Source organism: Prionailurus bengalensis, chromosome B1, assembly GCF_016509475.1.
Source record: "Prionailurus bengalensis isolate Pbe53 chromosome B1, Fcat_Pben_1.1_paternal_pri, whole genome shotgun sequence".
Taxonomy (NCBI): Eukaryota; Metazoa; Chordata; class Mammalia; order Carnivora; family Felidae; genus Prionailurus; species Prionailurus bengalensis.
In genome coordinates, this window is record NC_057344.1 from 82,174,722 (window position 1) to 82,202,358 (window position 27,637).

The 27,637-nt window shown below is 35.7% G+C and overlaps 2 protein-coding genes across 2 annotated transcripts in view; one reads left to right on the forward strand and one right to left on the reverse strand.

Annotated features, from left to right (window-relative positions):
• The window catches only part of OTUD4 (OTU deubiquitinase 4), a 46,435-nt gene extending 38,360 nt beyond the window's left edge, over positions 1-8,075 (forward strand). The window contains exons 19-21 of the mRNA XM_043568060.1: positions 423-683; positions 1,660-1,700; positions 3,103-8,075. Of these exons, the coding sequence (XP_043423995.1) occupies positions 423-683; positions 1,660-1,700; positions 3,103-4,311 (1,511 nt within the window). The 3' untranslated portion in view covers positions 4,312-8,075. The remainder of the gene's footprint in view (positions 1-422; positions 684-1,659; positions 1,701-3,102) is intronic.
• A 4,215-nt stretch (positions 8,076-12,290) lies between these two features.
• Positions 12,291-27,637, reverse strand: part of ABCE1 (ATP binding cassette subfamily E member 1) — a 32,024-nt gene continuing 16,677 nt past the window's right edge. Inside the window, exons 10-18 of the mRNA XM_043568066.1 lie at positions 23,797-23,918; positions 20,894-21,115; positions 19,850-19,909; positions 19,694-19,752; positions 17,229-17,339; positions 17,002-17,144; positions 16,755-16,877; positions 15,243-15,354; positions 12,291-13,931 (exon numbers count right to left, since the gene is read on the reverse strand). Of these exons, the coding sequence (XP_043424001.1) occupies positions 13,884-13,931; positions 15,243-15,354; positions 16,755-16,877; positions 17,002-17,144; positions 17,229-17,339; positions 19,694-19,752; positions 19,850-19,909; positions 20,894-21,115; positions 23,797-23,918 (1,000 nt within the window). The 3' untranslated portion in view covers positions 12,291-13,883. The remainder of the gene's footprint in view (positions 13,932-15,242; positions 15,355-16,754; positions 16,878-17,001; positions 17,145-17,228; positions 17,340-19,693; positions 19,753-19,849; positions 19,910-20,893; positions 21,116-23,796; positions 23,919-27,637) is intronic.

Sequence of the window (27,637 nt, forward strand, 5' to 3'; positions counted from 1 at the left end):
AAATGTTTGAGCTGGTTGTCCCCACTAGTTGCTTCGATTGCTCAGCACTGACAGTCACAGTTTGCATTTCCCATTGACCAGCACTTGATATTCCCCCTGCCCTAGCCATTGAACCTTTTGCCAGGCTGTGTGTCTTGCTCATGTTTGTAAGAGCTACTATTAGAGGACATTGACTCAAGGCTTGTTTCCTGGCCTCATTTCCTCCTGTGTGTCTCGGAGGGTCCTTAGTTGGTATAAAAGGTGCTTAATAAAAAGTAAAAGGTTAATAATTAATAATCAATAAAAGATTGCTTAAACGCCTCTTTTTATCAGTTATGTTAGTTGTACAGCATTCTTTACCTTTTAGCTTAATGTAGACTTGTATTTTAGGGAGAAATATTTTCACCTTTTTATAGCTTGTGCTTCCTTTTTCTCTTTTGTAGGTGTCCCTGCTCAAATTCCTGTTTTGTCAGTGACACAGACTCTGACTACTGGACCTGATTCTGCTGTGTCCCAAGCTCATTTAACACCCTCTCCAGTTCCTGTGTCAATACAGGCAGTTAACCAGCCCTTGATGCCTTTGCCTCAGACGTTGAGCCTTTACCAGGACCCACTCTACCCTGGGTTTCCTTATAATGAAAAGGGAGATCGAGCCATTGCACCACCTTATTCACTGTGTCACACTGGGGAGGACCTGCCTAAAGGTGAGATCCTTTTCCTAGTTCAGAATGATTTTATTTATCAAATACTGATATGGGTTCAACAGGAAATGTTAATAGGGGTCAGAGGTTATGTTACTTAGGAGGAACCCGAAGGGCTGACTGTAGGGAGAGAAGGATTTGGCTATGAGGCATTCACTTTGTTTCAGCTTGTGTTTGATTGGAATATGGTTTTTGTGTATTTAGTAACTATCCCTCCCGTATGTCATTTTTTTCAAAAACAGCCTAAAACCATTTTGAGTTAAATTTTAATAATGTCACCAACTAGGTAACTAAGCATTACTGAGTTTTCTCATCACTGGACTGGGTTTTGAGACCACTCCTATTTTTCCATGAAAAAAATGAGAGGAATGAAAATAACTATGTATTTTTTAAGAATTTCTTTTAAGTTTGCCTTTTTTAAAAGGAATTTTAGTTTGCAGAATTTTCTATCTGTAGAAAAATTGAAAGAGTAATGCAGTGACTTTATGCTCTTTACCTGGATTTTGTGGACAATTTTGTTTTATTAGTGGTTTGATGTTTGAGTCTATGGATAACTGGTTAATGTCGAATGAATACTTTCTAATGTTAATAATGAGTTAGGTTTATGTTGATTTTATTCTTATCCCCCAACACTTTTATTTCATAATTTTTAAAACCCCACGGAGAAGTTGAGAAACAAATACACTGAACACCTGAATTTCCTTCACACAGAATTAATTTTAATCAGATAAAAATCTCAATTTAAGCCATTTTAGGACTTAGATGTTAGCACAGACAAAGCATATTGAACCTGGAATTACCTTACAGTAACAGAACTTGATTTGGGTTATTACAGTTTTTACCTATGTTTCATATTACAGGTTAGAGGAAACAATTTGAGTAGGCAAAATTGTCTTCAGAGCTATATTGTTTGAGGATAATGGGAAAAAAAACCCTTTTTGAATGTATGATTTTAGTAATTATTGTTATTTATTTTTAGATAAGAACATTCTTCGATTCTTCTTTAATCTTGGTGTAAAGGTATTTACATTTTATCATTTAAAAGTTGGTTTTAAGTTAATGCTGTTTTAAATTATCAGTATTTAAATAATCTTAACTCCTACCCTGTCAGTAAATAACAACCTAAGGCTTACTAGATCACATTATTTTAAGAACTAGGATTTTCAGCACTGTATTGTGTGTTTTTGGTAGTGGTTGAGGCTCTAGAACTTGCTTGTTTTGTTTTTGTTTTTTTTTTTTAACTGGAAATGGTTTAACCCTGTGAATATATTCAGGAAATAGTCCTCATCCCTGGGGCAGCCTAGTGAAAATGCCCTCATTGGGGAATTCAGTGGAAGATCTGGGTTTGAAATTCTGCTTCATCACTTTTTAGCTGCCTGTCTCTGGGCAAGTCATTTAGTGTATCTTAGCTTTTTTCATTTGTGTTATGTGGATAATACTCTTCCATCTACCTCATTTGTTGAAAGGAAGAAGGAAAAACCTTGTAAAACTTCTCCTATGGGTGGTGGTGTGTTCATGAGCATAGCAGAGGTATCCTTTGGGAAGTAGTCAACCTAGAAATAACTTGCCTCAGAAAGAGAGGCTGGAGAACTCTGTGTCCTGATGTGTTAGCTCCTGTCTTGGATTAATTTCTGTGGGTTTTAGACTATTAAAATATGAAATGAATTGCTGTACTGTAATCTACCGGTGAGTTCATACAAGGAGACTTAATTTTATCGTCTGTATTCACTGCCTTGTTTTATATTTACCTAGTTAATGTTGGCTTTAGCTAAATGGTTAATTTGCCAATTAGCTGGTACATTTTTTTTCATGTTTGGTGGTTAGCTGGCCCTTTGCAGGGGAAGGATTCGGATTATTTTCAGTATTACCTTCTCTGACTTAATCCTTGCGGTTGGAATGCCCTTGGGTCTGGCTCCTAGACCTGTGGAGTCTTAACACTGGGGATCATCTACTTCTATACCAATATTTTTCTGGTAGAACAGAAAGGTCCAGACCCATTAACTAGTTGGCATGGGGTCACACAGTGAGTTAGTGGTGGAGCCAGAATACAAATGCAGGTCAAGCTAAACAACCAGCGATTGAGCTATTCAAAGATGGCAGCTCAAGTGCTTAATGGTGGTTGTTTCTGGGATCTAGTTACAGATCTGGGATGTAGTTATATCCAAAGGATGGAATTAATGATTATGATAATCTGTGGTGAGTTCATTACATTGTCTCCTGTCTCCTCAGTACCAGGAGTTTGGGTTCATTTCTAGATAGGAATAAAGAATGGAATCTTAGAGCAGTGATTGAATTTTGTAATTCCTTTTCATGTTCCCTATCACAGTGATTATATGGTCTTGGTAGGCACGAGACATTTGATGCACTCACTCTAAACTTCTTTTCCCCTTTTTGTTTATGTTACTGTTTTGGTCTCTTTTAGGCGTATAGTTGTCCTATGTGGGCCCCACATTCTTACCTGTACCCTCTGCACCAGGCCTACCTGGCAGCCTGCAGGATGTACCCAAAGGTCTCTGTCCCTGTGTATCCTCCAAATCCTTGGTTCCAGGAAGCTCCTTCTGCTCAGAATGAAAGTGATTGTACCTGTACCGATGCACACTTTCCTATGCAGACTGAGGCCAGTGTTAATGGTCAGATGCCACAGGCAGAGATTGGACCACCAACATTTTCTTCACCTCTGGTCATCCCTCCATCTCAGGTGTCTGAAGGTCACGGACAGTTGTCTTACCAGCCTGATCTTGAATCTGAAAACTCTGGGCAGCTTCTTCATGCTGAATATGAAGAGTCACTAAGTGGCAAGAATATGTTCCCACAACCGTCCTTTGGACCTAGTCCATTCTTAGGCCCAGTTCCTATTGCACCTCCTTTCTTTCCTCATGTTTGGTATGGATACCCTTTTCAGGGATTTATAGAAAATCCAGTAATGCGGCAGAATATTGTTCTGCCCTCTGATGAGAAAGAATTGGATCTCCCCCTGGAAAATCTGGATCTGTCTAAAGAATGTGGTTCAGTTTCAGCAGTGGATGAGTTTCGGGAGGCTAGAGGCGAAGGCACACATTCTCTCCCTGAAGCTAGTATGAGTAAGCGTGAGGGCCGAGCGGAGCAGTCATCCCAGACACCTAAGGCAGATCTGGCATCGGCTACCATCCCTCCTGTAGCAGAGGAAAAGGCTCATCTTCCCACTCAGATTCTAAACCGAGAGAGAGAAACTGTGCCTGTTGAGCTTGAGCCTAAGAGGACCATTCCAAGTCTGAAGGAGAAGTCAGAAAAAGTGAAAGATCCTAAGATTGCTGCTGATGTGGTCAGTGGGGCCAACTCTGTGGCTAGCAGAGTGCAAAGACCAAAAGAAGAGAGTTCAGAAGATGAAAACGAAGTATCTAATATTCTGAGAAGTGGTAGATCCAAGCAGTTTTATAATCAGACTTATGGAGGCAGGAAGTACAAAAGTGATTGGGGCTCTTCTGGTAGAGGAGGTTATCAACATGCGCGAGGTGAGGAGTCCTGGAAGGGGCAGCCAAGCAGAAGCCGAGATGAAGGTTATCAGTACCATCGAAATGTCCGAGGACGGCCTTATCGGGGGGATAGGAGGAGGTCTGGGATGGGAGATGGCCATCGGGGACAAAACACTTGACGGTCGCTGCTGTGGTATTTTAGAGCAGAAACCTCTTCTTAGGTGGAATGTTTCTGAAGGCTTTAACAAAATCATTAAATAAAAACCCACATTGGAACTATCTCCTCCCCTCCCCCTTCACCCTCACTCCCATCCTGGACAAGAGATTTTGGATATGCGTTCAAGGGGCAGGTGAATTCCTGGCATTGCCATTTTTCTTTGTTCAAAATCTGTTTATCAGGTAGCTGCCCCCATAAAAAGTAGAAAATAAGTTTGTTAAAAGTATTTTTTATAAACAGCTTAATATAAAACTTAGATTTAGTGTTTGGTTTTTTTCCTTACATAAGTTTAATTTCAGATGTTGGAAATGTGTGCTTTATAGTGTTTACTAAAGTGACAAGAAAAATATACCATTTGACACACTATAGATTCCAAAACATAACATTGCACCAAATAGAAATGTATATTTTATTATGCAATGCCTTAGTCATAAACTGGGCTCAAATGATTCTTAGCCTAAAACACTGTTGTCTTTTGAAATGCTTCCAACCCAAAGGCCTTTCATCTCAATATCTGTCAAACTTGAATAATGTCTTCTCTTTAATATTACACATAAGGCAGCCTATTAACCTGTGTCTTAGAAATGTTGTATATAGTTCTTTTAATATTCATAGGGTATATTTTTGAATTTTGGTGAGTATTTGTTGAACTTGAGATCGCATACAAGACAGATGTTTAAGAAATAATAGGAAATCTAATGAAATGGCTGTTTCCACCAAGAATTCCTAGCACTGGTGTAAATATCATGGTGCCTACTTGAAAGAAATGTAGATGCTATGCATTTTGAAAATAATCTGCATCTGTTAAAACTGCAGAAGTTTTTTAATGCCACTTTAACACTAATGCACTGACAGATTTAAATATTTTGTGAGAAGAAATGTTAAAAAATTTTTAGCTTGACAGGTTTCTATGGAGTTACTGTGTTTTGTTTTTCTCTTTGCACCATTGGTTATGTGTATCACTTTACATTTGCATGTTCTACTTGTCACATGCCTGGGACTATTGTACAAAAAAAGGATGATTGTGATTTCTAGTTCTTTTCTAGAGGATGCTGCTAGAAAATGGTTGCTTTGCATTGTATAGCGTATTACCCCTTCTGTAACATCTCTCTTCTGATCCTGCTTCTTTTTGGTCTTTGCAGTATTTATGGAAATTCCCTTTGCATGTTGCACTCTCTTCTCAGTTGGAGATTTAACTCTGAATCAACACAGTATTCATGCATCTGTGTTTATGTTTTCTTTTGGTCAGGAAGTTGAGTGCTATGCAAATGATGTAGTAATTTCCCTTTGCATGCCATGTGTAATATACCTAGCCAAAAATAGATTTTTTTTTTTAAACGGCAAATTACTTTTAAAAGCAAATACAATTCACTTGAATTTGACAAACTGAAGCAGATGAGTTCTCTGGGTTCTTCGATTACCCACAGGAATGTTTGGATGCCAGCTAGGCTCAGTTGAATCTCCACTGTACTGTAATAATGGTTATTTACCTCTGTGTTGTTTTAATTACCTAATGTCTGTGTAACTGCTGATTTGAGTAGCGATTAGTATTTAGATGTTTTGTGACATAGGATTTTAGAGAGCACTTTGGAAGATAACATTTTATTATGATGGTGCTAGGTAGAAATTTGTAAAGATGGATGGTCTTGTGGAAAAGAAAAAAAATTTGAGAGAACTTGTTGAAAGGAATTTCTGTTGTCATCTTCTAAGCCAGAACAATTGGGGAAAGTACTGCTGAAGCCATTTTTATCTTAGTTAACAGAAACAGTTATGGAATCAGATTATAGGGTCCTCCACTTTCAGCTCATTATTTTTTATATGTCATATTAGCTTACCTGATAATTGTTATGAAAACACATTTAGATTATAATGACTAGATTTTAATGTTCAAAGACGTTTGATCTCAGGAGTCCAAAAGAAATTGCTCTTCCCAGTGTCTTTGATCTTCTGACTGAGATTTGATCGATTTCTTCTGGACACGTCTCAAAATTGGATAGGAAAGAATATCATTCATGTTTTTACTGTCCCTGTGTCTTACCTCAGTTAACAGAATATATAGTTCTTGCAGGAAACACTGATTTGCTTCCTGTTTCCCATATCTTAACTCCAGGACATGACGGAAACAGTGCTGAACGAGAACTTTAGTAGCAGATTGTACTTTACTCAGTGACCTCTGGACTAAAAGGATTCTGACTTTTGATAGTTTTAAAATTACTAGTCTTTGCATGAAGGTCAGTTTTTATTTTCCCTTTAGTTTTGTTTTAAATGTATTAGTGCAGGGGATTTTGCCTTATACTGCGCTCAAATTAGGGCCAAGCAAGCTTTTGTCCTCCTTCATTTTAACTGAGTCATAAGGTATGTTGCTATGAGATACAACGTTCCTGTATAAGAGAAAAACAAAAGCTTAGAAATGAGAATCATTTGTATTTTGAGTTAGAAATTATGGAACTTCACCATATTACGATTATACACATTTTCAAGAACAGATGTTTAGAATGACCAAAGCTCACCTGTTCATTTTAGTTAGTTGCTTTTGCTGAACTTGATTCCTGTCCCTTTCCTTTTAGCGTCGTGTATATTTCTCTTCCAGTCGTTTCCTCGTTTCCTCTCAGATACATCTTCGGCTCTTGTTCCACGCAGTCGGTGGCAGCAAGATGCCAGCATCTGTGCAGTCCTTGTCTTGTTTCCTGGTAACCCATATGTTCATTTTCATGGCTGACCTAAGCTCAGAACCTGCCTTGACCTGGCAGGAGTAGGTCTTCCCAAACCACGATGCTGACAACAGCTTATTTGATGCAAACTATGTATATTCTTGCAGTGTGTTTCCTTTGTGACTCAAGGTTGAATTAAAATGCCTGTGAACTGCAAACTTGCTAATGATTGACTTGGTGCAATAAAGTTCCTTTCTGACCATTTCTGGTTTAGAAAACATTCAGCCATCCTAGAAACTAGCAATATTTATTTATGCCTCATTTATTTTACCTTTGGTTTTAGATGAGGTAACCTTAGTCTTTCACTTATGGGTACTAAGCAAGGTCCATTTTAGTGTAGCTGAAGAGAATGCATATTTGGCTACACGATTTCTGTTTACTGTATTTTGCTTCCTATTTAATGTCTAAATACTATTATGTTTTTGTTTAAAATCTTAGTAATGGCTCAGTTCCAATATGTCATTTTCAAAGAACTAAGGTTTTGCTACTAGTGTCAGCCATTTACTCTCCCGCTAATTGGGATTTCCCACTAAATGGGAATTTTTTTCCCCCCTGAAATACAAGTTTTAGAAAATCTTAGAAGAGGGGTGGGTGCATGTCTTAATGCTGGGAAACAGCAACTTTGGGGTTGAGTTTACTTGAATGGATTAAAAATTGCATTGTTACAGAGCTAGAAGAAAATTTATGTATGAAAAATGATAATAGCCTTACACTGAGTACAAATAATACTTAAAAGCATGTGAAGATGTGATCATTTGTGATGTTACTTGTAAAAAAAAAAGTATATATACATATCTTTTGAAGTGTTGAAAGGAAAATAGTACTTTATATTCTTTATCATATCACTTTTTGTAAGTGTTGGATATATTCCTGTTTATTTTTCTATGTTCTGTTTTGTAGCCTTAAGAAGTGTTTCAAACATATCTGAATGTATAAAATAAGAGTAAATGCCCTACATGGTGTGATGCTGCATTATATATAAAACTGTGTGCATATATTAAATTTTGTCTCTTGATTGTGCTTGTGATTCTTTGGTTCCAGGGTAAACCAAGTAATATAGCGTATAAATCTTAAGAGGAATTTTAGTAAACATCTAAAAATAAGAGATGGTTTCCATGCTTTTTATCCAGTCAGAAGATAATTCTAGTATGTGAAACCAAAAACCACGTGGGATTTATAATCTGTGGGGTAGGTACTGTTGTTTTCCCTACTTAATATATATAATAAAACTGAAATTTTAAAAAATAGGCCAACTAATTTAATTTGACTAAAGTCATGCAGCTAATAAGTGGTAGAATTTGCATTTGTACCTAGCTCTGAGTGGTTTTAGAACTAGTGCTCTGTCATTTTTTCCAGCATTCATTAAATGAAATGAGATGTGTAGACTAAGATACTTTACAGATTAAATGGGTTATTTTAAAGTTAGTATTCAATACAGGCATACCTTGTTTTACTGCACTTCATTTTATTGTGCTTCGCAGATACTGTGTTTTTTAGGTAAGAGGTTTGTGGCAACCTTGCATTGAGCAAGTCTGTTGGTGCGGTTTTTCTAACACTTGATCACTCTGTCACGTTTTGATAATTCTCAATATTTCAAACTTTTTCATTTTATTTGTCATAGTGGTCTGTGATCAGTGATTATGATTTGGTGTAAGCTCAGATGATGGTTAGCAACTTTTAGCAATAAAATGTTTTAAAGTTATGTACATGGTTTTTAGACATAATGCTATTGCATACTTTGACTATGGTGTAAACAGTTACAGGCACTGGCAAACTAAAAAAAAAAAAAAAAAAAAAACCCTCTTTCACTCACTTGGACCCACAGTATTACTGAGGTATGCCTGTAATATTTGTCTAATGAAGAAAGATAAAACTATTTGAAAGTTTTATTTGAAAACAGGGTACCTGGATGGCTCAGTTGGTTTTGCATCCAACTTGATTTCAGCTCAGGTCATGGTCTCACCGGTTCATGGGTTCAAGCCTTGCATCAGGCTCTGCGCTGAAAGTGTGGAGCCTGCTTGGGATTCTCTCTCTCCCTCTCTCTCTCAAAAGTAAATAAAAACATGAAAAAAAAAAATTCAGACCCAGTGGGTGTACATAAACACTCTGAAACCCCAAATTTCTTAGTATTTGTTTAACCTACTCACTATATGGACTTTGTCTAAAGAATGGCTTTCCCAGGAAGGAGAGCCTGAAACAAAAGCTTCTTTCAGTAACAGGTGTTTGGTGGAAAGGTGAGCTGGGAACAGGGGCAGCAAGTTGGGAAGGATAAGTTGGTTAGGCATGTAGGCCTGAACTTGGGATTGCCCAGGCAGGTGAGTGAAGTATCACAGAACCTTGGAATGGAGGGAGAGAAGGAGAAACAAAGGGAAGCATTTATCTGTTAGCCAAGTGAGTGCCATAGACTTTTCTCATGCTGGAGCATGAGGAAAGCAAGAAGGGTGTTACTCGGTGTTGGGGTGGGGCACTTTCTGAATTTGGTCACTTGAAGTGGATGGATAAAAAGGTGGCAGCAGGTGACCAGAAGTGTTCTATACAGTTTCTCTTATTGTCTATAATTAAAAGGACTTTTCACTTTTGAGTATTTTGTTGTATTTTTGCTTAATTTGGCTGTTGGGTCCATGTTTGGGGAATAGTATGAGAAAGTAAACTACAAAAGAAGTAAACAGCTTCCTTTCCTAAGCCTTAAATTTATAAGCTCTTCAAGTGTGAAGCTACAGACACTGGTTGTAAACATGTTAAGAGGCTTTTAGATTGTTCATTAGAGAAGTTGGAGCTTCAAAGTCCATCCTTTTTATGTACATAATATTTCTGTAACTAGATTTCAGTTTTCACATTCAGAAAAAAAATCGAGATCAAAAGATGCAAATACAGAAGATGAACAGTGTGATTCTCATGGCCTCCTATCTCTCTGAATATTTTACTTAACTGTTCACAATAAAAATTCTGGGTACCAATTTTTTTCTTTTAAATGAAAACTTTGGCTTTAGGCTAACCAACTTCAGATGGGGTAGAAAACCAGACTAACTGCTGTATGTATGTACCTACCTGTATATGTACCTGTTACTATGACTATGTAGCTTGTTGAATGTTTCCTGTGTATTACTTCCTAGACCAGAAGTTAGTTAAAAGTATTTGAATTATGTATACTTTTATAGGGTATATAGAATTATATAGGGTATATTCACAAAGTAGGGGCCAAAAGTGGAGGCCAGAAACCCAGGGTATGGACATAAAGTGACACTAAGCCTGCATTCCATGAAAAGGGATGGATGGACGTGGCTGACAGTCTCATTAGCTGTGAACTGTGTAGATACGGGAGAGACTGGGGCACGTGCAGGGTTGGGAACTGGAACTAACATTTGCATTAAAGCCAGGAGCACCCCAGCAAAAAAGGCAATCCTAAAGTAAGATAACCCTAAAAGCCCCAAACACTGAGTATGTGTTGGCAAGCTAAGATGAAAAGTAGTTTCTAGCTGGTAATATATGTGGGTCGCCTAGCCAGAAATGAATGCAGAGCCTTCCATGAGACAGACCTCAGCCAAGGAGGCAAAGTTACTTTAACAGGAAGGTTGTTTGGATTTAACTGCTTAAATAAAGTTTTATTTCCCTTTCATGAGAAATCTCGAGGGAAGTGGTAGGTGGCAGTTGTACAGTTTTAATGTGAAGACTAGCATCCTTGTGGCTTTCTTGGCATTTCCCTATGCCACTTTATGGTAACAAATCCACAAGAAGTATTACCAGATATGTATCTCCTTTTCTCAAGAAGTCAAGAGGGCTTCCAGAAACACTCCAAGAGACTTCTACTTTGAACTTACTGGCTAGAACTGGGTCAACATGGCCATGCCTAGCTCTAAGAGAGACTAGGAAAATGAAGAAGGACTTGTCATGATTGTCTTTGCTCATTTATGACCCACTCTCCGGTGCTGGGTACATACTACCCTATGAAACTGCAAGGAAGGAGGTGCTGGTGAGTACAAGGTTGGGAAGGAAAAGGGGAGTGTTTAGCGCACTAAACCTTGGGATTTTCACAGATAAAATACCACAACATCAATTCATTAACCAAAAGGCAAGGAAATAATCCCATCAAGAGTAAGAGGTAGCAGAAACAGTTAAGTGGACAGGATCTAAGTGGTTCAAAAATACTGAAAGACGACAGAATAAAAACTAAAAGCTGTTGAAGAACTGCTATCTTGGTAATTCTAGCTGCTGCCTTAACTGGTATCTGCTTTATCTCCTCAATCCCTAACGAGCACGTAAAAACCTGTAAATGAAGGCGATGAGAATCCACTAAACCTGCCTGTATTCATCCTTTCCTCTCATTTCTTCATGCCCATGCTGATTTCTATCTCACCTGACATTTATTCTGCTTCACATTAGATTATTTATAATTTGTCATTGTAGATGTTACTTTTTCTGGGAGCTACCTCCTTCACTTAGCCCTGACTCTCCAACCCAGAATGGTTTCTCTTCTGAACCAGAGTGTGCATTCACCAAACACTGGGTTGTGAGCTTGACATAAATGTATCTAAATGTTAATGGATATGGATGAAATTATAAACTGAGTTATCTCTGGCCACGATGTAGAAGGCAAACTACATGCCAGATGTCAAACTATGCAATTATAAGAGATTTGGGACTGGGCTTCAAGATGCTATGGTCTAATATCAGGTAAACCTAAATTGCATAAATACACTGCTTTTGTTAATACTGCTGTACACTGGTTGAACATAATATTCTCTCTTTATTGAAGGTTTAAAAACTTAAATGATCTCTAAACAGTTGATACAGTATATGAAGTTCAAAAGGTAACGACCATATGTGTATATATCCCCTTTCCTTTGCCTGTTCTTTAGCCAAGTTCGCATTCCCAAAGGCTTACTGTCTTGAGTATCCTTTTGGTATTTTAATATTTTATATATTTTCAATAAATGGTGTATTTATGAACTGTTGCACCATTTAGAGAGATTTTCCAATGTCCAAATTTAATAGCTAACATCTGCATTGGTAGTGTATTTGAGTTGGTTTTTATAGAAAAACTTTTGTTAGCAACTGTAAGATCTTTTCTATTGCTATATAAAAGTTTAACATCTAAATCCGTATTTTAAAAATTTCATCTACACAAACAATATTACAGTTAATACATATTCTGTTGTCAGCAATACGTAGAAAGAACTGTGCTTATTTTATCACAAGTGTTTTCTTTAGGACAGAATACGGAATCAGTAAGTAAAAACAGCTTTTGTCTTATTTTATTCAATATACTTGAAATAATCATTCACAAATTTAACCTATCCTTAAAAATAGGCACTACTTATTTTAGTATAATCCCATTTATGTACAAAACAAACCCTTTACATATTCACACTTAGCTAAGTGCACAGAAAAAGCATAAAAGGATATATATTATTAAATGCAAACACTGGTAACCTCTGGGAGGGTAATGAGAGGACATTTTATTAACATGTATTTCAGTAGGTTTGAATTTTTCACAACAAACATGTATTTATGGATTACTCATAAATTTTTAAAAGGCCTAAAGGGGACCAGTTAAATCACATTCTCTATTCATTGTCTGCATGTTAATTAACGCTTCTATGGTTTTAAGGAGCTCTAAAAGTTTGTTCAGTAATTTCTAATTTTCCTATTTTATCTGCCCCATTAATTCATTTCAGTAAACTCTTTTCCTCACTTGTAGTATAAGTTCCAGTTCAGTGCACTAGAAGTGTAATTGAGAGTGGTTTCACACCACATCCCACTGTTCAAACTCAGGAACTTGAGATGCAGTAAGTTTTTAGAGCTCTTGCTACATACTATCCAAAACTCCAAAGTCAAACAAATGTAGATAATGTCCTCTAGATCCAAACGTGGAGATGAGTATATTTGGTACCAAGAGATATTTTACAATGCTATCTGGGGACTCGTTTGCATTAATGTCGCCTATAATGTTGTCCTTGGCTGCCCATCAGAAACCTGTGGAAGTTTAAAATTACACAGATGCTTAGGCATCAACTCTAAATATTTTGAAGGAAGCAAATATTCTTTAAAATGCTTTTCCTAAATTTTGATCAATGATTACACAAATGTCTAAAGAATGACATTACTTGGGAGAATTATAGAATCTTATGGAATGCTGAAACTGAGTAATTCAGAGGAAAGTTAGGATTTTTTTCTGGCAGATGGGGGTGGTGTGTGGAAATGATTTTTGATACTAAAACACACCGAAAACAACGTTGTAAACAATGCTAAGTTGGGAACATGGCCATTTCCCAACAGTGGGGTTTTGTAGTAATTTTACTTTGAAAGTCTAAACACACTGATAACATAGTGCAAAGACTGAAAACAAGTAACAAATATAATCCTGATGTTTATTTATCAAATTTCATTAGTGGAGTCTTCGACCGGCTTTTAAAATAAGGGCAGTTTCATTATACTGGCATATTTGGCAAACTAGAAGTACAGAAAGCTTTTTCAAGATTTTTAAAAGGGAGCAACACTGGTCAGCATTTGGTACACGAATATGATAACACCTACTGAAATCTTCCCACACATCATGAAAACTTGGGAGGTAATTTGTATAGCTTGAAATGTCTTCATTTTAGAATGTTATATACAAAAAGGGCCTTATCAAGAACAGAAAAGTGGCATTTTCTGTGTTCGTACTAATTTACAACACAACTGGCTTTTGATGTTACATTAAGTAAATTATACTTCAAGCTCCAGAGTATGTGGGGCATTAAAAACCTGATTCAAGTTTTATATGACAAAATTCCCAATAAATGTTTCTTTTAAGAAATGGCTTCTCAACATTCTCAGATTCAGTCTAGTCATCCAAGAAAAAGTAGTTTCCACTCTTCTTTTGTTCTACATCCTAAAAAATGAAACAGAAGCAACAAAAATCAACACCATTCTCCTATACGTAGGGGTAGTCTTTCACCCAGTCTTGTTTAGCAGTGTTTACAAGTGTCTATACAACCTCCTCTGCATGCACTGTCTGCTTCTGGACATTTGTGGGTCCACTAAATCAAAGGCAGGATTACTACTTCTGCTAATCATCCCTACAACCAGAACACTTCCCTTGGTCCATCCTCAAGCAAAGCCTCTTCATAGAACATGCCTTACGTATGCATGTAAAATTCTGCTTTATAAAATACTATTTCCAGCTGAACTCTTGAATTCCACTCTTATCATTCTGACTTTAAACTCCCAGTCCAAAAGGTAACATTGCCTAGTTTGAGAACTGCCTATTACACAGAACTCATATAGAACTATTTTTTTCCCAGTTCAGTTTACAGACTGGCTTAAAACTGTAATTGTAATTTCCTTATCTTGGCTACAGAATAAGATAAATCATACCAAACAAAATACACAGTGAAGCCTAAAGGCATCAAGACACTGTTAGCTCTTTAAGAATACAGAATGTATATGTTGGCTTTGTCTCTGCTTTCCAAGAGGTCATACACTTTAGTGGAAAAGCTAGAGTACAAATATGAAAATAATAAAATCTAGTAAATGGTAGTATTAAAAACAAGGGCTAGAGGGCCATGAAGCATAAGCAGCATTTTAAGCAGGCACTGCAGGAGGTATTTAAAAACACAGAAACGCTTTTTTAGAGGTCATTTGCTTTTTTTCCCCAAGTGACCAAGTAATTATTATCTTCTAAAAAAAAAAAAAAAAAAACCACATTTCATAGTCTACATCAACTATAAGGAGCATAATCATTTTATGTACACCAATGACAAATGCTGCCAATTAAACTGACAAAATGTTTTTCCGTTGTGTAGAATTGTATGCTCATTGAAGACGTTTGCTTGGATTTTTAAAATATTTTAATCAGGTGTTGCTCTCGTGCTCTTGAAAAATAGGTAAGAGAAACCGGTCATTTGTAAAAACTCTGTATCAACAGTGAATTAGTGTAATCTTTCTGAAGATGTTAAAAAGGCAAGTAAACTCAACACAGGCAGTACAACAGTGGGTACAACTCGAGATAACAGGTCTGAGTCCATGTAGCAATAGCAACTATATCAGAATTACTGCCTACCAGACTATTAAATGAGAAAAATATGAATCAGAATTAATGAAATGACAAAATTTTTTCATGAAAGTCTTCCAATTTGAAACATGCCTTTCAATGATTTATAATGAGAAATTAACCACGATTTAAGATAGTTTTTCTACATACCTTAATTGAATTGAGTTTGTTTATTCTTGGCCTATAGTTGTTTGGATCTCTTCTGAATGTAATTTCAAGCTGAGACAAAAACTTATTCATGCCAGCCAAAAGAGTTTGAGGACTAGAGGAAAAATAAGATCAACTGTGATTAAAATTCATCCCACCAAAGTTAACTACTTTTTGGGATTGAAGAGTATTAATATTAAGCATCACTGTTTTAATTCCTTAATCATATCTGGATAATAGTATATAATTATAGCATATTATAAATTAATTCTATGTTCAGAAGTGTCTTTCCTTGGAGTACTTAGTTTGGCTATAATATTTTGTGCAAAACAGACCCAGTTTGACCTGTGTTTCTAATCTGGAAAAAGAAACATTTAAGATGGAAGTTACTACTATAGAAAAACAAAAGATCATTAATTAGGAGATTACAGAATTTCAAATCTGACATTTATAGGAGATAAGAGAATTTAACAGAAAAGGTAAAGTTCACATCAGAAATCTGGCACTGGAGGGAGTATGTACAGCACAAGGGATTTTACTTGTACCTCCTTTTTCCATTTCTATGCATCATTCATCTTTTTTTACCTAAATTAGTTCTTAAAATCACACTAAATTACATCATACTTGTGAAACACTTTAATAAGCATTTTTTGTAAATACAGATGATGGTTATTTAAATAAGCTTTACAGAGTCTATGAAATTGCCCTGTCAAAGAAATATGGAATTCCCAATTGAACAAATTAAAATGAAAAGAAATTCTGGGAAGAAGCTCAGTAAAGTACTTTTATTTTTTGGATGAATTATTCAAACAGCAACTCCTTTCCTCCCTAAAATCAGAGAACATAACGGAATCACACGAAATTCCTCTTTTTATAGGTAAAAAATGGCTGAATGTCAGTAATTTCATACGGTTCAACTTAACAGAGGGTTTTAGCACTAAGACATTCCTCATAAACTGATTTCAGTGTGAGACTTCTCTAAATTACAAGAGCTCTATATCAGGCCAATAAGGAAAAATTAGAGAAAAAAGAGAAAAGGTAAAATCATTTTGACCCTGCTATAGATCAATACCAGATATTTGGGGTCCACTGTGAGCATTACCACTAGCAGTGTAAGTTGGGCAAATCATATAACCTTGTTTCCTTAACTGCTGTATGCAAAAACATCTATGGTTTTCAGGGAATTACCTGCAAAATCAAAATCCTAGTATGTTTTGAAAATCCAAATAATGAAGCAGACAAAAGTTAACTTTCAAGAAAAGCTAAGCAGCCCAGAGCTCTGCATGCTTATTCCCTAGGGTCAGGAATAAACTGAACTATATAGTCTGAACACTTGCATCCAGTATTCAATATGAATAATCCTGGGAGTCACAGAATCATTCTTAGAATTTCTGGCTACTTCTTTAAAAATTAAAATGGTATGATTAATGTTTATAAGCTTCTTGGAAAATTCTGAATAATACTTTTCTAACAGAACTTATAATTAGGCTTGAATATTTCAGAAAACAGTTGTACCTGTTTGCGACTGTGTTCTTAGATGGAATACCATCAAAGACGATGACTCGATCTGCTAGATAGGTGGCCATAATGAAGTCGTGTTCCACAACAAAGGCTGTCTTCTTAGCATGGAGTATGAAACTAAAATACATGATTTTGAACATGTTTCCAGTTTTACATGATCAAATATTCAAATGTGTATTAAGCACCGTTGTATGCCAGTGCACATTAACTAAAAGTAATACTCTTAGTGGCAGGACATTACCGTTTGACAACTCGAGCTGCCATCAATCTTTGCTCAGAATCCAAATATGCAGATGGTTCATCAATTAAATAGACATCAGCCGGTTTGCCCAAACAAAGAGCTAAAGCTACTCGCTGCAGTTCACCACCAGATAACGTCTGCACCTATTTGGAGAAAAAAAGTTTAGCAAACCACGCAGAGACACCCAAAGCTTAAAATAATAACGTAACAAGAATCAAAATACATACTTCTTGATCGATGATGTTTTCAATTTGCAGAGGCTTCATCACATCAGTCACAAACTGTGGATGAGTGTATGCATCTCTTATTTTTTCATGTAGTAACTGTCGAACACTTCCCTGTTTTTAGTGAAAAAGGTATTGGAATTTTCAGTACAGAACTCCTCTATGTATCTTCACCAAGTTAAGCTCCAGAGCAAAAGTATATCAATTTACCACCCCCAGATATGATAGTATTATGCTTCTCCATCGTCTATGGCGTGTCCTAAAGTTATTAGAAACCCATCATGTCCAACAAGTAAAAACAATCTTAAAATCTTAGAGTAGTAAACAATGACTGTTTCAAGAAAGAAATCATTTGATAGGGCTCCTGAGTGTCCCAGTCAGGTAAACGTCTGACTCTTGGTTTTTGGCTCAGGTTATGATCTCACGGTTCGAGGGTTTCAGCCCTGTGGTCAGGCTCCGTGCTAAAAGCACGGAGCCTGCTTGGGATTCTCTGTCTCCCTCTTTGCCCCTCCCCTGCTTGCTCTTGATCTCTAAATAAATAGCAAAAAAAAAGAAAAAGTTTAAGAAATCATTTGAGAATAGGAATAATGCTCAAGGTCAGTGTAGGTATCAAGTACCCTTAGGCAATCAGCAAGATAAGACAAAATGCATAATAGGGATGATTTCTAAAGATGTCATGTGCTTGTTATTTTAGGAGAGGGCCAAGTCTGAGAACTTAAAAGCTAAGCTTATACAAAGTACCAACGATAAAAATTTTTTTAAGTATTTATTTTTGAGAGCGCGAGTGTGAGCAGGGGAGGGGCAGAGAGAAAGGGAGAGAGAATCCCAAGCAAGCTCTGTATTGTCAGTGTGGAGCCCAACGTGGGGCTCAAACTCACGAACCGTGACACATGACCTGAGCCAAAATCAAGAGTTGGACTAAGCTACCCAGGTGCCCCCAATGAACTTTTAGTGTAAATCTAAGCAATCTCAAATAGGCCTAACAAAGTGAAGGCTGAGGTCCTGAGTGCAAATACCATAGTTAAGAAGTTCACTACAATACTTGCAGAACCAAAGGTTAACTTTGTTTTCAAGGTTCATATTTTAAAATTTATCAGTATTTTTTTTTATGATCAAATAACATTCAATTTCATGGATATAGCACATTGTGTTTATCCATTTACAATTGATGGACATTGTGGTTGTTTTCCACTTTTTGGCTATTATGAATACATTTGTGTGCAAATTTTTGTGTTGAGATAGGTCTTCATTTCTCCTGGGTATGTATTTAGGAGTGGAAATGTTGGTTCATATGTACTATGTTTAATCGTAAGAACTAAAAACAAACAAACAAAAAAATCCTAAGAACTGCCAGGTGTTTTTTTTTTTTAAAGTGGCTCTACCATTTTACATTCCCATCAGCAATGTATGGGGTTCCAATTTCTCCACATCTTCACCAAAACTTGTTACTGTCTTTTGAAGTCATCCTAGGGGTGTGCAATATCTCACTGTAGTTTTGATTTGCATTTCCCTAATGACTAATGGTACTCAGCATCTTTTCAGGTGCTTATTTGGCCATTTGAATATTTTCTTTGAAAAAATGTCTATTCAGGGGTGCCTGGGTGGCTCAGTCGGTTGACTTTTTTTTTTTTTTTTTTTTTTTGAGAGAGAGAGGGACAGGAGGAGAGAGACAGAGAGAATCTTAAGCATGTTCCATACTCAGTGCAGAGCTGACACGGGGCTCGATCCCACGACCCTGGGATAATGACTTGAGCTGAAATCAAGAGTTGGATGCTCAACCAACTGAGCCATCTGGGCACCCCAAGCGTTTAACTCTCTTTTTTTTTTTTTTTTAAATGTTTATTTACTTTTGAGACAGAGGGCGAGTGAGGGAGGGGCAGAGAGAGAGGGAGACACAGGATCTGAAACTGGCTCCAGGCTCTAAGCTGGCAGCACAGAACCTGATGCAGGGTTCAAACCCATGAAGCATGAGATCATGACCTGAGCCGAAGTTGGACACTCATCCGACTGAGCCACCCAAGTGCCCCACCAAGCATTTGACTCTTGATCTCAGCTCAGGGATTGATCTCAGCTCAGGGATTGATTTTAGGATTGACTGCACTGGCTTCATGCTGGGCGTGGAGCCTACTTTAAAAGAAAAAAAAAAAAGTCTGTTCAAATCCTTTGTTTTTAAACTGAGTTGTAACAGTTCTTTATGTATATTCTGGATATGAGTCTGGATATGAGTATTATTAGATAAATGATTTGCAAATGTATTCACCCATCTTGTAGGTGGCCTTTTATTTTCTTGCTAGTGTTATGTGGAAATGAATCAACGACTGATGTCTTAATTCTTTCTTTAGCCACTTTTGGTAAAACACAGAAATTTGGAGAAGAATTTTGATACAGTGAAAGATTAAAGCTATTGGTGTGTGTGTGTGTGTGCATAAACTTTCCTTTAATAACCAAATAACAGAATAATAACTCACAGTTGATTTGGGACTGATTTTCTGTGGCTTATAACTGACATTGAGAACTGGTACTTCTCCTGCAAAATAATGCAAATAAAGAAGACACTGAAAATTACCCATATCTTCAAAGTTTCCTGTGTGGGAAAGAGTAAAAACACAAAGATGCAACAGTACCTCCTTCATCAGGCTTAAGTCTTCCAGCAAGCATTCTGATAAATGTGGTTTTACCAGTACCTGCCAACACAATATACATAACAAACAGACTTGCAAGATGCTTCACGTTTATTAAAGTAAAACATTACGTACACTACTGGATTTTAATTGAGAAATTAGTTTTAAAGGTATACACTGACACTACTCAATTCTGAAGCCTAAACAAAAATACTTGAAACTTTCATGATATGCTTCTGAAGTATCATTTGAAACTAATTAGAGGAATATAGACTAATAAATCTTATTAGTAACCATTACAAGTTTTGGGCTACTTTTTAAAAGACTTTTTTAGCTTAAATACCAATACAATTTATTGTTAAGGAATGTAATATTGTTATGATTGATACCATCATGTGAAAGTCCATTTGCATAAAACGCAACCCGGTTCAAAATTCCTCCATTACCTAAAGACTGAAATACATGGCAAAATCGTCGTAGAAAACTTCTCTTCTATAGACTTATAAGCTATAAGTATACAATTCAAATCTTTTCTTTTCAATCTTGAAAGCAATACCAGACATTTGGTACTCGAATTCAACTCATAGCCCTATTTATGACAGTAATCTAAAATTGAAAATTCAGGTAATAACAACTATTTACAAAGGTAGACTAGCCTGAATTTAAAATAATAAAAGCTCAAATGGAGGAATTCAAGAAAAAATCTTAAACTAGATTCCTTCTGAATTACCTTATTATTTTATCCTTTCCTTCCTCATCTGTTTCTAAGATGAATAAATCCCCTAATAATTTATACAGAAAAACTAGCTTGGAAAAGTATCTTATTTTCACTAAAAGTTATGGAACAAAATATATGAAATATAAACTTGACTGGGTGGCAATGACATTAAATCATACAATGTTATAAAATGTGAACTACACTGAGAAATGTATGGATTCAGTCTAGCTCCCACTTACAACTGAGTCAAAATTTTTCATGGAGTAGCTGAAACAAAGTAACGATAAACAGAACAGACTTCCAAATATCACAAAATAAGGAAAACTTACCATTCTCCCCCAGCATCACCATGATTTCAGAATCTGTAAACTCTCCAGCTACAATTGCTAGCTCAAACTCTCCCATTTTCTTCTTCATTCCAGGATATTTATACATACACATCTTTTTAACTTCTTCTTCATTTGCTGTCTCAGCCACTTTAAAAACAAGTGATGCATCTCTGAATCTCAAGTTTTCTGTTGGAACGTAGCCATCCAAAAAAATGTTTATGCCTATTGGAAAGTCATTGACAAAAGATTAGTGAAGGTCATTTAAAGACTAATCTTTTCCACAGCAAGAAATTATCATATAAAACCCAAAATCCTAGGCTCTCCTGGGAGCAATCTAAGCACAGATTTCAAATATCTGTGAATTTGTGGTAACATGCAGTGACAACAGGGTGTCTTATGTATTTGATACAAGTTTAAAAAACTTAAGCATATATATACAAAGAATATCTTTTCACTAATGATGTGATTTTTATATAAGATTTTCTTCCCCATCAGGTTTTGTGCAAAAGAATATGGTGCCGTTTCTGTTTTTTTTTTAAATCAAAACTTGTGATTTTTCTCAAAAAATGACAAGTAAAAAATGGGAGTATTTTCATAGACTGACATAAAATAATACAGTCTGGAGAATAATTTTTTAAATAAGCAAGTTATGAATATGCATTTTCACATGAAATCTAGATACCATAAACTGAAGTTCTAAAATACTGCATGTTTTCAGATTAATTTTACAGGTTTGCAACACATTTATAATAATGAACTTCACTGAACATTTTTTTGGCTTCACTGTACAAAAAACACCATTATCTAAACATTTTTAGTGACTGAAAGAAAACTAACATATTGTGCACGAGAATCCCTCCATATTAAAACTGTGAAGATGTGCAATGGCAGACACAGAAATGAAAAAGTGGATTACATGGGAAAAATGCAAAGATCTATTTTCAGTGATTCCTATATTTAAGATAAAAGAAAGATAGTAGCTCAAGTCTGGAAGGTCTCGAAAGAAAGCTTGAGGATGTTATTCATCTCATCTGGAACTCAGAGCCCTATCTGGGGGACTACAGCCTCCGCCTAGAACACAGGTGTTCAATATTTGCTGAAAGAATAAATTCATCCTGCCAAAATTAGTATTTTTTGATCATAAAACTCTTTAAAAATTATAAATGTGAGGTTAAAAAAATTAAAACCAAAAGTTAGAAAGGAACATAGACTTGACGGAAACCTTAGTAGCCACTGATTCCAAATGCCTAATTTATCAGGTAAGGAAATGAAGACTCAGAAAATTGTGTGCAAAGAGACATTAAAAAATCAGCCTTTCCATTTCTACTGTAAAACTTGTCAATCTAAAACTGAGTCTAAGCTATAACTGTCTTTAGAGCTCAAAGAGAGCTTTTACGTTATGTATGACATTAATTTCAGTATATTAAAAGAAAGCAGAAAGAAGGAAAGTTTACTAGAATTGTTTTAACAAACGAGGCACATTAAAAGCTTCAGCAGGAACCATTTCTTAAATGGAATAGCTTTTAGGGGCACCTGGGTGGCTCAGTCAGTTAAGCATCCGACTCTTGGTTTTGGCTCAGGTCACGATCTCATGGTTTGTGAGATCGAGCCCGGCATCTGGCTCTGTACTGACAGTGCGGAGCCTGCTTGGGGTTCTGTCTCTCCCTCTCTCTCTGCCCCTCCCTGGCTCGCTCTCTCTGAAAACAAAACAAACAACTTAAAAAAAAAAAAAAAAAAGGCATAGCTTTTAGACAAGGCATTTATAACTACAATTGTGAAGAGTGAATGCCAGGAACCTACCTCATTATCAATGCAATTCTGGACCTATTACAAGGTATAGAATAGATAATAAATACTTGCTAATTGAGGAGAATAAAAAATTAATAACTTTCTGATATCATCTCTTAAGACTATTGGAAAGAAAATTAAGCAATCTCACAAATTTTTTCCTGAACATATGCATCTGTTTATCTCAAAGGTACAAGCAGATAAGTACTTACGTATCTCAAAAATTATTCTTGAAGAGATTGTTTTAAAAAGGAGCCTGCCTAACCTAGGCATCTACATACAAGACTACATGAATAATTATTCTTATAAAATAGGAATTTTTTCAAACTATGAACTAGGTAGTCTTTTTGTCAGTTGAAGGCACAGCTGAAAAGATGAAATATAAAGAAAAGAGGAGAAAGAAATCAGTGGTAGGAAATGGCAAAGAAATTAAAAAGAAAAAGGCATACTAGGTGGAGAATGCACTGATATTTGTTTCAGGAGCCACTTAGTAGTAGGTTAGTTTTTAGTTTTGCCTAACTTGCTTAGGTGGAGAAGAGACACGGAAAAGAGACACCAGAGAGTCCCTCTTTCCTGACAGTAGAAGGAATAAATGAAAATAGGCTTACTAAGCTATTTTATTAGGCTTCTAGTTACTCATTAAACTATATGACACTATCTTGTTTTAATTTAATACACTTACTATCTTATTAGACTTTCTAGACAGTCTTAAGTTCTACAAACTTAAGACACAGATTATAGAAAAATTTGAAAAATGGGAACAAGATGAGCACTAATTAAGAGTTTCACTACTGGTTTTGGCCTTTCAAAGATAAAGCTGAAGATGATAAATACTAGAAGTTGTAGAAGCCAAAATATAATAAAAACTTTTAAGATAGCAAACAGTGAAACTGATACAGCATTTCTACCCATTGCAATAGAAAATTCTCCAAAAAGAAAGTTTTGAATAACAATGTACATAACCTTATATATACATTGTTGAGTGATTAACTTCCATTAAGACTGGAGTTTTGGATAAATATTAGAGCAACATGTAACTGCTGAATATCAACAATACATTTTCTAAGCATTAGAGTGAAATATTACAGCATTGTGGAAATAGTTTTTCAAGTTACCTTCTCTTACACTAAAAGGCATAGTGACAACACCGTAAGCACTTGGTACACCATATAAACAGCAGATGAAGTCAGAGAGATAGTCTAATACACTTAGATCATGCTCCACCACAATGATATATCTGCAAATCAATACAGATTTTTATTTTTAAATGTAACATAACATATAAAATAAAATTATATTTAATTACAATTTAAACTCTTACACAGAACAGTATAAATTCCAGGAAAACAGATATGTTAAAAAAATTAAATGTAAAGACCATACTAAACCAAAGCCGTAAGACATTAAATAAGACTCTATCAGTCTTCCTATTTCAAATTGTTTTCCTAAACTAAAAAAAAAGTTAGTATGAAACAGTCTATGGAGACATGAAATAAGTGTGTTTTGCCAAAAAACCCCCACATTTTTAAATAAACTTTACAAAGACACAATTACAATAGATTTAAATCTGATGTAGCTTAAACTGTTTATTATGCAATTCATCTTGCACGTTAATAAGCCCTTACAGTTGTCCTGTCCCATCTGTTAGCTGTGGTAGGGGAATACAGAGAATACGACAGAATGCTTAACCTGAGAACTTCCAAGTTAGCTGGGGAAGACAAGGAATAGACATGAAACATTACCAAAAAACCCGGAAAAAACAAAAAAAAACCTACACAGCTATGCAGATATAAAATCTAGATATAAAATCCTAGATATAAAATCCAGTGAAGGCCAAGGAAATAGGTTAGTGTGTACTGGAGCACTCTGTAAGTGGGACAGTATCTGACGTGACTTTTGAAGTGGTAAGAAAAAAGTATTGCTGGCATACAAACTATCAGGCAAATAATGGTCATGACACTTTTATGCAGCACTTTATTCCTATTCAAGTTAGTTCAAAATGTTAAAAAAAGCAATGTCCTACAGACACTTCAAATTCCAACTTATGTTTCCTGTACAAATAAAAATTCTCCATATTTATATTAATGCAACCATCATTCTCATAAAATAGGACTAACCTTATTCCTAATATACTGTTTAAATTGTCAAGTCTGTCAACTCTTTCTCAACGATGTCTTGTGCATTTATTTCATCCTTTTCTTTTTTCTAAATTCTAGTTCAGGCTCTCACATTTCTTTCAACATTTCTATAAACTTTTAACAAACCTCACTCTTTTCAGGTTCCCAGATATGGCTCTCAGTTGCAAATAAAACAAATTAATGTCCTAAGACTTTGTTTCAAAACTCTCCAAAACTTCAGCTATTATTTTTCCCCATGTACATACAAGGCACACTGAAAAATGGATCTTTCATTGTTTCCTGAATAATCCACTTTTCCACTTCTGTGTGTCTAAGAGTTATCCCTTCTTCTGAATGTTCTCCTGTCTAAATCCTCACCTGCTGAAATCTTAATCCTTTAAGGTCCATCACAAATCCTACCTTCTGTAGGGTCCCCTTGATATTACGCAAATGAGTTTTCTTTCCCCAACTCTTGACCCCCTGTAACTCTGAACTGATATTTGGATTTTTATTTTTTATTATTTTTATTTATTTCTTATTTTTATTTATTATTGAGGACCTCGGCAACTTGTCCCTAAATTGTGTGAAGTCAGACTATATAATACATTTTAGCACCTCTATGATTTTTAGTCTTGTGCTATGTACCAAAGAGATGTTTAATAAAGTTGTTGGGTAATGAAGATTTTGGACTTATGCTAATTGGCGATGGGGCAAAATGGTTAGGTTCTTAAATAACATTGTCCAGTAAAACTTTCTATGGTTATGAAAATATTCTCTATGTGCAGCATGTGGAATGTGGGTAGACTGATTGAAGGAATGAATTTTTAATTTCAATTAAAACAGTAACATGACTAGAAGGTATAGCACAGTTCTAGAATAAGAGAACGGTAAGAAAAAACATTTCGGAAAGATTAATCTGTCAAGAAGAAAGAACCACTGGCTTTTTTTTAGGAAACTCCCATAGCAATCTAGGTATCAGATAGTAAGAGGAATGAAAAAGAAAATGGGGGCATGTTTAATTATGAAAAGAAAATATTAAGAGCAAATGTTTACTACCACATTGGTAGTAAGAAGCATCAATAAAAATGGCAAATCACCAAAGTGAGCCAGTACTCATCCTGCCTTGGTGTTTTTTGGGCAATGTTCCATTATCTGGACTAACTGTCTACTTCTTACCATTAAAGCCTTCTAGACACCATGTAAGGCAGCATAGTATTACCTAGTGGCTTAAAAAAAAATTTTTTTTTAAGTTTATTTAGAGAGAGAGCACAGAGCCTGTTGTGGGGCTTGAACCCATGAAACCGAAACCTGAGAGATCTGAGCTGAAACCAAGAGTCAGACGCTTAACCGACTGAGCCACCCAGGCGCCCATCTAGTGGCTTTTAATTTGCTTTGAAAAGAAGGAAAAAAACCATGTCATACATTCTGCTATCCCTACTTTTAAATGGAGCTTATGAAGAAGTCCAAAATGTAAGAAAGAATTAAGTGAGCCAACCACTCTATTTCCTAATGGTTTGAAAGAAACAAATCTGTAGCATAATGAGAAATTTATGCTGTGAACTCCTACAATTAATTTTGGATTACAGTTGGGTTTTTTTTTTGTTTGTTTTTACACATGGTTTTTAATTTAACTGAAGATGTTCTTAGAGGACAAATTCTAAAAAAATCTCATGCATTTAGTGTCCTTTCTCCAATCCATCCTCTATTTCTTGGTTTTGTTTTGTTTTGTTTTATTTTTTAAGGAAAGGATAGCCAATCTTTTTATAGCATTACAGACTGAACACTGCCTTGACACATCACAGAATTTCAGAATCCAAAGAATGTGAAAATGTCTAAATAATTTTCTTTACTTTGTCAATCTAATTTGTTTTGACATGTTATCCACATTATAATTACAGTTACTGCCCTCTCAAAATAGAAGACTGTAATGATTTGCCTGAACATTTGTATATTAAGATACATGTCATCTGGTTGTAAATTACATATCTTTTTAGTTCTCCTTTTTATTATGGTTAGGACATTATTTGATATTTTAAAAAATTATGTGTGAAAGTAGGTATGAGCTATGACTTTCATAATAAATAAATATAAAAATATTTCATAAAAGGGCTAAGGTTGAAAACTACTGACTTGACTACTTGTATGTTCTTTTCTTTACCAGACTGATAAATCCTTGAATACCGGGACTGTATCTTATATTCTTATATTCCTCAAAGAGCCTATCATAATACCCAGGCCTATGTATGATGTGAAAATTATAGCTACTATTTGGCTCAATTTAGATTATCTTTTTATCACTGATTCTAAATTTCACTTCAAAGTATGTATGTGGATCATTTGCTTCTTGAATCTAGAGAGTCAGATTTTTCAATTCTGAAAAATTCTCAGCCACGATCTTTCTCATGGCTTCATTTTTCAAACTCCTATTCAGATATATGTAAACAGTCCTTTTCATTCCATTCTCTAACCCTCCTTTCTGAACTCAATCTGAGTTCAATCTCATTCTCTTGTTGTATTCTGGTAATTTGCACAGATCAACTTTTTGGGTTTCTAACACTCTTTTCTGTTATCCCTAACCTGTCTAATCTATGCGGTGAGGTTTTTTTTTTTTGTATTTTTTTAAATGTTTACTCATTTTTGAGAGAAAGCACATGAGTGGGGGGAGAGACAGCAGGAGAGGCAGAGAGAGAGGGGTCAGAGAGGATCCAAAGTGGGCTCTGCACTGACAGCAGTGAGCCTGATGCAAGGCTCAAACTCACAAACCACAAGATCGTGACCTCAGTTGAAGTCCAATGCTCAAATGTCTGAGCCACCCAGGCGCCCCCATGAGTTTTTTTTT